Source organism: Telmatherina bonti (assembly GCF_933228915.1).
Source record: "Telmatherina bonti genome assembly, chromosome: 6".
Classification (NCBI taxonomy): Eukaryota; Metazoa; Chordata; class Actinopteri; order Atheriniformes; family Telmatherinidae; genus Telmatherina; species Telmatherina bonti.
In genome coordinates, this window is record NC_136624.1 from 25,739,034 (window position 1) to 25,750,168 (window position 11,135).

At 37.3% G+C, this 11,135-nt stretch overlaps 1 protein-coding gene across 1 annotated transcript in view; it reads left to right on the forward strand.

The window, feature by feature from the left end:
- Positions 1–7,844, forward strand: part of kif5ab (kinesin family member 5A, b) — a gene marked incomplete at its 5' end in the record, with an annotated part of 65,883 nt that extends 58,039 nt beyond the window's left edge. Inside the window, 5 exons of the mRNA XM_079241847.1 lie at positions 1,674–1,929; positions 2,703–2,764; positions 4,953–4,980; positions 5,343–5,455; positions 7,710–7,844. Coding sequence (XP_079097973.1) covers positions 1,674–1,929; positions 2,703–2,764; positions 4,953–4,980; positions 5,343–5,442 — 446 coding nt within the window. The 3' untranslated portion in view covers positions 5,443–5,455; positions 7,710–7,844. The remainder of the gene's footprint in view (positions 1–1,673; positions 1,930–2,702; positions 2,765–4,952; positions 4,981–5,342; positions 5,456–7,709) is intronic.
- Between the last annotated feature and the right edge of the window lie 3,291 nt (positions 7,845–11,135).

Below are 11,135 nucleotides of genomic sequence, written 5' to 3' on the forward strand. Positions count from 1 at the left end.
TATTGAGCACCTAAGGACTCACAGAAGTAGGAAGCCAGTCATTTGGATATTGAGTAATGACTTGTCTTATTTAACACACCATCTGGATTTATGAATGATATAGGCACACAAACACATAGTAAGAAAATGTGAAGGCAAAGGTAATAAGAATACTCAGCTGGGGTTTTTTTTTTTTTTTTTTTTTTTTTTACAAATTCTAAATTGGCCCAAACAGTGAGCATTATTTTGTCTTGTTTCTGTGTTACGCCCTGTGATGGACTCTATTTGTCGGGTGTACCCCCACCTTGCCCGCTAGCAGCTGGGATAGCCTCCAGTCCCCACCCCTGTGACATTCAATAGGATGAAGTGGGTGTTGAAAATGGATGGTTGGGTTATTTTATCTCAATTTCAAAGTCTTAGGGGGGCTAAGTTGGTGAAAGCTTGTTCATACATTTAGAACAAGGCTAAAAGTGTCACATCACTTGGTATTATTAGATGAGAAAGAAGTCAGGGGGTCTAAAGTGTGTGCTAGGTACATTTACCTGCATGTCCAAATCCCAGTACTGGATAGTTCTGGATCAAAAAAGGCTGTAAAATGACAAAGTCCGGTAAAATCAATGCGAGAATGCATGTTTGATCTTCATCATTTCACTATTTTGTTCCATCACAAAATAATGAAAAGAAGCAAAACCTTGAAATAAGTCAATTTAAAAGTATCAAATGGAACTATTAATCTGCAATTAACGTCACATCACACTTCCATATTTATTGTAATAGAGACAACAGAATCAAATTCAAGCACCAGTTTCCAGATGTAAACCCTGTTTTTGATGCGTCTTCCGTTTGCATCTCACTGTGAGGGAAATCTCTCACCATGGTGCAACCATCCTTTTCATGTCCCTCCTGTGCCTTCCTCACAAACAACATCCCCTGTATGCTTTATCTTCTCTCATCTGTCATCTCTTTCCCTCCCTCTACCATATCAATGCGTTTTTATACACTCCATGAGCAAGCTGCAGCACTTATTGCTGATGGAGATGCCAATCCTTTGCAAAGTCAGGAAACAGAAGTTCTGAAAATAAATAGATATTGTGAGGTCATTGTTCATGATAAACCCTGTACACTGAATTCAGCAGCAGTGTTTACATGTGTTGAATACAGAAGGTTGCACTAAAATTTAGCAAGACGTCATGATTAGCAAGACCAAATCATTAAAAAATCATTTATGCTTCAGTCGATTTACCAGTTTGGTGAAATATTCGCCATGTAAGGTTTTATTTAGTGCGAATGCAGAGTTTCTTCTCATCCTGAGAGGTGAAATAAATGCAAATCCTTCGAAAAGCATTGTAATCCATTTTGATCACCATCTCCTGTCATCCCTGGTTCAACAGATGATAACTGCAGTGAAGAAATGAGACACATATACTGCTGCTATGAGAAAGCCATTGTTTATGTGACTTTTAGAATAACATGTTTTATCATAGGATTGTGTCAGTGCAGCTGATAACTGTGAAACTGCTTTACATTAATGTATTCGTAGCATCCCAAATGTATTTAATATTTTACATTTTTTAAAATTCAGTTATGTTTTGAAATACTATCTTAGATAAACTGAGATGGGCTATGTGTGAATTTATGGGGGGGGGTTTTTTTCCTGTCATTGGGTGGCTAAGTGAATGTATCCTCTGTTACAGCCAAAGCTGTGCGCCCTGGTCACTACCCAGTCTGTCCCACCAACCCATTCTTCATCCGAGGCTACAGTGAGCATCCCATTGCCTTCTGCAATGCTGTTTTTCACAACAAAAACAATCAACCAGCCAATGCTTCTGCTGAACCAACAACACCAGAAAGTGAGGCCATGTTACCTGAAGTAAACCCCAGTCACAACAGCCCCACAGAACACCTTGTCTCCCAGAACAACGACACACATGACAGTGATGGTCAGAACATGTGAGTAATCCCAGTTTCATATTGGTTTGCAGGTTATTTTTCTTTAATAGGTCCTTTTATTAACGTTTCACCTTCTTTGCTGTGTCAAGAAGCTTTTGGAACTTTGAAATGCCTCACAACATTTCTGCTGAAGACTGGAGTAACCCAAAATTCACGTCATGGTATCAGCTTCAATACACGAGCAACATATTAGCAGGCTTTGTTCTTCACTCAGATTATGATAATGGACGTTATATTTGGACTGAATAATCTTGACTGAGTGAAATTACATTTCATTGCCAAGACAGTTGTTGAGAACATTGTCTTAGGTGATTCACTGGCTTTTTTTTTTTAGCTTTGAAACTCTTCCTTAAACTCTGACATTTAGATTTGAAACAATAAAGTATTTTATATTCACTATGTGGACTTTCTGTAGCTTTCAAGCACAGTGTGGTTTGGTTGTCACGACAACCTTCCAATTCTGGACTTGCTATTAAAAGCTAAAAGTGAAACATGCTTGACTTCTAAAGGTCTTACTTAGTATAAAAGAAAGTTTACAACAATTTGAGTTGTGTTTCTTCATAATGAAAAACTTGAACAATTAAGTATCCTGAAACTGAAAAGGGGTTTCTATGTACGCATACAATATGAACATTTGATTTATTTTCTGACTGAGAGAATACATTCTTTTTATATTCAATTATATTTTTATGTTTCTTATTTCAAAGGCTGAAATAAAGTTTGTCAAACATGTCTTGCACAGCAAGACTGACATAAATATCTGTTGTTTGCAGGCTTCCAGCAGAACCAGCAAGCACAGCAGGCAACACTCCTGACATGCTTGATTCAGAAAATGGTGAGCCCTGCCCTCTCCCTCCTAGACAGAGCCTTTAGAAGCAATAAGTAATGATCAGCATGGGTAAAGTCACTTTTTTTGTAAGTGATGCCCATTATGCCCGCATACCAGCCAATATGTTTAATTGTTGTTGAAAGAGTTTTTACAGAATGATGCTGCTCTATTTTACAGTAATTGTCATGCTGCAGCTGTTTTATTTTAAATATATTTTCATTTTCATGCGCTCATTTTAATGTCACGGTCCGTGGCCTGTAGATTTTAGCTGTCACTGTTACAAGAAAATTGAAGGCTTTCTTTGTAGGTCAGACAGCTTTGCATAAACTTTCCATTTTATAACAAGACACAGACTGATATCATTTAAATGGCCAAAAAACACTGTGCTGTCAACTTTGGGATTCTCCTACTCTGCAAGGAGTCATGCCTGTGTGTGAAAGTTAACACTGTAGGAGATAGATTAAACTTGCCGTGTCATTACTCAAAGTGCAGCCAGACAGGCTAGATGCCAAACTCAGCCTCTGACCCAGTGATGACAGTTGTTGTGTTGTGCAACAACACCACTCCTTGTTGATTTACCAGGAATATCAATAAAAGTCCCAAACAGGGTTTAAAGATGATTCATCAATCTGCTGCAACATCACATCCTCTTTATTCATGATCAGATCTGACTATTGTTGCCCTGTAAACCATTTAAGGATATAATTAAGCTGGATTTGGTTTTGTTCTCTAAAAATCTGTTTGTTCCATCAAAAACTTTCTGTGGTCGGTGTGAAATGTGTGTATGTGAGTCCTGTTGTTGCTAAAATCATTTGCATTCAGTTCAGTTACAGTAACTTAGTAGGTCAAACTTCTGAAGCCAAAGTTCTTGCTGGTTCATCCTTGTAGCCAGTGTCATGAATTTCAATAAGAGCTTGTGGGAATGTGTATATCTCAAAGCCAAATGGATCTTCAAGGTCTGTGCCCAAAATTACTCGTTGCTTATCTGTAGTCTGCTACATGGAGTCTTGACAGTATATTTTTCCCTAAAAAAAACTTTTAGCTTCTGTCACTATGTTTTATTTTATTTTTATTTATTTATTTTGGGGTGGTGGTGGGGGGGTATGAATGAATTCATACAGGCTTGTATCAGCTGAAGCTGTCAATATGTTGTGGCACACATAAATGGTATTTTGTGATATGATTTTTCACTCAGGAAAGCTCAGTGACTCAGTGAGAGTACCATCTTCTTCACTTTGTAGTAAACCATGAAGCCTCTGTCAAAGAATTTCATCTCATCAGATTTTACAGAATGTAAATGTGATCTAAGACCTACAAATTGAATGTGGTCCCATTTCCCACGTTAAGTGCTGCTCTGCTGCAAGTGATCATCTACCAGTGATGGCAGCTGTTAGGAGAGATGTGCTTTTAGTGAAAGGACATTCTCCGGATGGGAGGCTTTAAAACTTGGGGCCCGTGTGGTTATTTGTTATTAGCTGTACAAGTGCAAACAGCAGCAGCAGAGAGACTGTTTTCCTCCAACAAGATCTAATGAAAATGTGAAAGAATAAACAAAAGTTTCAACATTCCTTGGTCACTTGCTCATTAAAATTTGCTTTCAACTCATTTACAGTTTACCTTTTGTTTGTGTTGCAAATCATTTTATGTTATTTGTATAACATTTTATTGTGTCATACCATAAGAAAATAGCATAAGACGATTACTTTTATAGTGTCTCGGGTTTATTTTCTTCAGGATTTTAATGATGTTGCAGCATTTTTTATTTGATTAGCAGGTGTTACATTTTATTACAGTAAGATAAACCATTTATGAAAGCTCTGGAGAGCTAAAGCTTAAGCTCTGGAAGATATGATGACAAATTATAACAAATATATATCGATCAACATCGGATATTAGGTTCTTGTAAAGATGATCTCAGTATTTTACCAGCTTTAATGAATTAGTCATGCTGGTATAAACTAAACCATACTTTAGGCAAAATGTAGAAAATTTTTGTAGCTGTATTGTAGCCTTGGCGATAGCATTGTCAGATTATTTGGAGCAGCTGCTTGTCCCAAATTCATATAATTTCAAAGGATTTGAGCTGTATTTATGTGCCTGTTACAAACCCACTTGCCCCACTTCTCTTTTTACGCACCACCATCCCTGTCACTGTGCACCTGTCTGCATCTTTATGCACTCTTTCTGTCCACAGGAAACACCACAGATATCAATGATAACAGGTAAGACTAGTGCATGCATTGTGATCACTGCAGAATTTCCACTGCATATACATAACTTATGCAGGATTTTGTAAACAAATCACTATCTAGCAGCGATACAGTAAAACGTAACAGCCATGTATGTACAGGTAGCACATTTTTCCATAACAGAGAGTAAGAAAAAAAAACCACACAGTAAAAAGCTGTGCTGTCACATTCATTTTGCATGCACTGATTCCACTGGGCTCTTAAGAACAAGTACATTAAAAGTAGGAGTTGCTCTCCTCCCTGCTCTTTCTCGCTGCTGCTTCGCTGCCCCCTTGTTGCTGTCCTTGCTACTACCGCTACTGCTGGTACAATGTGTGATTCCGTGTTTTGCTTAGCTTGTGCCTGAATGTGAATTCTGTGTCCAGAACTGATATCTGTGACAATCAGGACCCAGCCAAACTCTACAACCTGAAGCCTGAGGCTTCAGCCAGCTAATAGACCTCAGCAGGTAAGAATATAGAGATGTAAAGAAACAGCTTAGTGAGCTTTAAAAATATGTTCGAGGAATTTGCACCAAAAAGAGAAATCATCTTTACTGACATATCAGTTGTTCACCCTGAATGATGATTTGTTTTATTTATTTACTTCACGGGGGTGAGTGGGGGAGGGGGGTCGATACCAGATCTGCTTGAGGCCCTGTGCCTGCCGATGACGTCACACTATGTTGCACTCGTAGAGGCTGCGCCACATAGAGTCTAATAAAATGCCTGTGATGTCTAATTTATCAATAGATATTTTTGCTTTTATTTTACATTTACCTTTGTAGAACTAGACAAGATGTATCGACCTTATTGTCATGGCCACTTGTCAATACATTTCAAATGTGATTAAACCACCATCAGGAGCTTGCTGTCGCAGTGATACACTTGTTCATGTAATACACCATGCAAAACAACGTTATTTTAGGATTTGTGTATAATAACTGGTTAAATTGTGAATAAATATTGCAGTTATGAACTCAACAGGAGTTGCTGACTTTTACATTAAGTCACATTGATATTTTTTATCATGTAATTGTTTTCGTTTCCTACCAAAATGTGGTCTTTCTGCTCTAGGGAGTTTTAAAAGTGATAGTCAGACTGTGGTAGGTCTTGTTTGATTGGTAATGATGGATTCATTTATTAATGTTGTCTGTGTATCCGATGAAAAAGAACAATTCCACTTAGCTGATAAAGCTACTAACTTAAGTTGTACAAACCAACCACAATAGGGTACCCAACGTCCAGCCAATCATATACTGCAGTAATATGGCAGTAATTATAGGGATAACCCAAAGAAATCCTCCAAATCCAGGTAGACATCCAGATCACTCCAAAATCTAATTACTTTTTCCTTATTCTGTTGCTGAAATTTCCTGAAAATTTCATCAAAGTCCATCCATAGTTTTAGGAGTTGTGTTGCTAACAGACAGAAAAACAGACAAACCAATGCTGCAGAATACATGACCTCGACCTTGGTGGAAGTGAAAAGCAGAACATTTCTACAAAATACACTTTGAAAGACCTTCCTAAAGGCTGCTCAACAGCACTTAAAGATTCCCAAAAGGTCTGGCTTCTTGGAGGCGAAATGTAAAAAATAAATGGTGCTGTGGCCTCAGTACAGAAGTATTTGTGGCTGGAAATGTTAAAACCATGAAAAAGCTTCACAACTGTCATTTTTATTTATGAACATCAGGAATGTCAAATTTCACAATTCATTTGTTTGACATCCTGGATTCTCACATTGCAATAGATATCTCCCAAAATAATGCTTGACATGACAGGTTTGTGTCATCTAACACTGACCTGCACTCAGTACACTGCATTGTGACATTGTGCATTACAACTGTGGGCTCATGATGAAGCATTTGTTGAAAAGAATGCAGGTTGTAGCTGCTTTCTCTGAGGGGAGCAGAAGTATTCTTCTCTCAGTTTTGCTTTCAGGATATACACTTTTATAGAAATTAACCATATTACTCTGATCTGTTATATAAATTTAATATATTAGAACTGGCCCTATTTTATGAAACATCCATGTCCCCCTTTGTAGATGTGAGTTTCCAGCTGGCACAATGCCATCTGCGAGAATGATGGCATAGTGCCTGCATTGCACAAACTGGGTGAAGTTTCATTTGAAATGCCAGTGGCAGTAAAATGCCAATAACAGTCCAGTTATTCAATATGAAAAAAAAATTATTTGCACAAGGAAACTTGTGAAAAATATTAATTAAATGATCTCTTTTTACTTCCTTCATTACTATTCCACATATTTCAAAGGGGTTTTTGTGTGTTAAGTTATTCTTATTGGTCACTTCATTTGTAACTTGCTAAACTTGTGTTGTTATTGAGTGTTTACTGAAATTATTCACTATTTCAATTCAAATAAAACCAATACAATTCTCTCTTCGGTCTCAGGGTTGTACTGAAGTTGCCATATTAGGAGATCTTAAAGTTATTTAATCCTCGGTGAAAAGGCCTAAAGTTTTCTGCAGAATATTTAGATTTGCAGCTTGTCAGTTTTATAGCAAATTTTTAACTAAAGACTAAAATTAACCAACTCTCCTTGAAGGCATCAGACATAAAATGATAAGTTCCTTCTGGCAAGCCTGATGCATGATTCACAGGCAGCTATCTCTTTTTTTCCACCATCTTTTGTGCTCCCTGTTGTTCCTAAAATCCGTTTGACTTTCATTCTCACTCTTTTCTTTGTCTTTCTCTCTTTAGGCAGCCAAAGTTGTCAGAGGTCACTACTGTAAATCTGCATGCAGCTGATTGCCGTCCTTCCCAACTTCCTATTCTCCCCCATCCTCACCCACTGTAAACAGTCCTCCAGTTTGTCTCCATACTTTTGTTTGCGCCTCTTTGATTCCTTATTTCTTTAGTCTGGTGTGTGGGGTGTATAATGGTAACAGTTTGGTATCTACTGCATTCCAAATCCTCAACCTGGCAGCTTACACCTGCTGCTGCACCCCACACCCCCTGACTGGAATTTCAAAGAGGCTACAAACAGAGATGTGAGATGAAAAAAATAAAGGTGCAGTACACAAGGCTACCACTGCGAGGTTCTGTTTGACACTGGGGACATGAAACAGTGCAGTCATTTGAAAGTCAGTCAGTATTATTATCATCATCACTGGTAAACATGTGGACTAAATGAAAACACAAAGATTTAAAAATATAAGCCTAAAATTTGTTTAAGAACATGAAAACAGTGTGAAACATTTGCTCACTTTCACTTCACTAACATTTACAGTTCTTTCTGCATGCTTATTTTTGATGTTGGTCTTCAGTATTTTTGGAAAATACATGATAAAGGTATAAACCTAGGGATACAACTTCATGTTAAAGCAGGAGTATAGAGGATTCAGCCAGTTTTTGTAAATGGAAAACTGCAAAGACAGACATCAGTTCACAGAGCAATAGTCAGTGTGCTGTTTACTGTGATCAAACCCATGAAAAGCCAAGAAACCAACAATGCACTGGGTTGTCTTTTAGCACTGTTTTACATGCTCACTCTGTCTTTCAGTAAATATAAAAAAAACCGGCAATGAATATAAATCAATTCATCTTAAAAAGGCAATTCACTACCTGTTTAAAATTGAAGATGCCGTTTTCAGCTAAGATGTTTTCCACTGATGTTTTCATCTGCAACATTGTGTTTCACTCATGCTTTTAGGTCTAAAAGTTGCTATATCAGTTTATCCACCATTCTTTCTGTAAAGGGGATATTTGTAGATTTGCATGTTTAGTCCAGGAGTCCAAAAGAGTGCAGCCCCTCGGTTAATCCTCTCTCTGTAATCAATCTGAAAGCTAATGACTAGTTCACAGCTGCCAGTAATACAGGTTTTAATCATACCTTGTGGATAATAGATTAGTCAGGGTTAATGATTTCTGGGTCATTTCAAATGATATTACAAAGGCAAGTGGTCATCACGGGAAATTTCACCACTTTGTTTACTTGCATGTAGCCAAAACTCTCAGATGCAACTGGTTAGAGCATCTTTGATGATCAGCAAATTAAAAATGGAAGCTAAAATTCTTCCGCAATTGATATTTTGTCCCTTGCCTTTTCTTCATACCATTCATGAGTAGATTATCTGTTAAAAAGTGGTTCTAGCTAGCGTCAAGTGACATGAGCAAATAAAGGGGATGAGGTAACACAACTCCTTCCCCAGCCACAGTCACAGATGACAGATTAATCAATGAGGTGGCTTAGAACTTATTGGAAATACCACATAATGACCGGTAATGAGGTCATTATCAGACTTTGCTCCTTAAACACGTTTAAACTTCATAACAGTGAATAAGGAAAAGCATAACAGGTTCCGATTAAATTTGGTTATGAAACATCTGGCAAGCTGAGAGGTGTACTTTCAGTTTGTGGATTTTCTTATTTCTTCCCTAAATATCAGTCTGATTGCAGTATGACATTAATGTTTTATAAGCTGTGGTTGCTAGATGAACCACTTAGACCAGCAGCAAGTTAAATAAACATCACACACCTGCAGTAACAAAACTTGTCCAACCCTCCTTAGAGAAGATGACTTTTCATATTTGATTTTTATACTCAGATCATATATAACTTTATAGTGCAGTATATAAATTCCATATTGCAAAGGTTTTACTTTTTAGATTAAGTGAAACTAAATAGCAAACTCTTAAATCCTGTTTTCAACATTCTTGGATCTTAGAGCTCTGACAATGGCACTGTCTTAAAAAACAAAGGAAAAAGATACCTCTGAAAGAAAAAGATATTAAGAATAACACACATAATTAGTCCATAGTTGACAGCAGTCATCACAGCATGTCCGACTTTTGCTAAACATTATTTGTTTTGACTAATCTGAAAAGAAAGTTAATCTAAACCACAGCAAAAGACAAAAGATATAGAGAGTGATCATTGTAAAGGACTTGTATTTGTGAAGCGGCTTTTAAGATGTTTATTATATTTAAAAAAGAAAAAAAAAGAGCCTGTCAGAGAATGTAGTAAAACATTCAGCCTGTCCTGTCATCGAACAGTGTGGCAGAATGAAAGAAAAAAATGTGTAGCAACTATTTTTATATTGCTAGAAATAGTTAGAGAGAAATAAAAGAAATATATATTATTTATTATTTTCTGTATTTAAAATGTTATTTATTTGCTACTTATTTATCTTAATTTGTACCTCTTGTCGAATGTGAGCTGTTTTCTTTGTGTTTTATGTACAAATGATTTAATTCTCGATGCATTTCTTCTTAGAATGACAAAATCTTTGGATTCCCACTGTGTATGTATGTGTGCAGCTGCCATTCCAACAGGGATTAGTTAAAGTGATGAAATCTGGTTCCCAGCTAAACTGTTTCAGAGTGAAACCAAAGCCCTGTTAACACTGTATCATTTACAAAGCCCTTGTGCTGTAATAACCTACAGCCTTTAGGCTCAGTTGCTTATATGACACCAGGGTTACTGCAGGTTATCAAGAACTGATGCAACTCTGTCTTATCCCGCTGACACACACTGTCTCACACACACATTTATAGCATCTCATCAGCCAGTGAGGTGTTTGACCTTTGAAAATACATAAAGTAGGTGCAGTCTGCAATATCTGAACAGATAAGTGGACCGTCTCACTGTCCTAACTCGCCAATAAACGGTCAGTCTTTCTCTGCTGCCCTTCCGATCAGACAGTCAATATGAGAGAATCAAGACTGACAATTGTGGGACTGTACTGTGAAGGTGCCTGTGTTTCCTTTATGTTCTGGGAAAGTCAGGGACTATTAGAAAAGTTCATTAGAAGAGCTATTGTATTTTGGCTTTCTAAGACCATTTAACTGGCTTCAACCAGATGCCCCGTGGCTGTGATGTGACCCACAAATATGGATTTTATTCACTCTATTTTCCAATACCTACACATGTCTTACACCTCTGGAAAGCGATGATTCATGAGATATGAATGATGGATGCCATTTCAGGCTACAATCATAACTGTATTCAGTAAACACTTATTTCTGACCAGTCACCAGTGCAGTTCATCTTTGATGCCATACTATATTCCAGTAGATGATACTGCAACAAAATCAGGCCTGTTTAATCAGCAAGTCCAGTAAAAGTAGTCTAGTAAAACAGCTGGTCCACAACAAGTATATTAGCCATAAAAAACCATTTTGGGC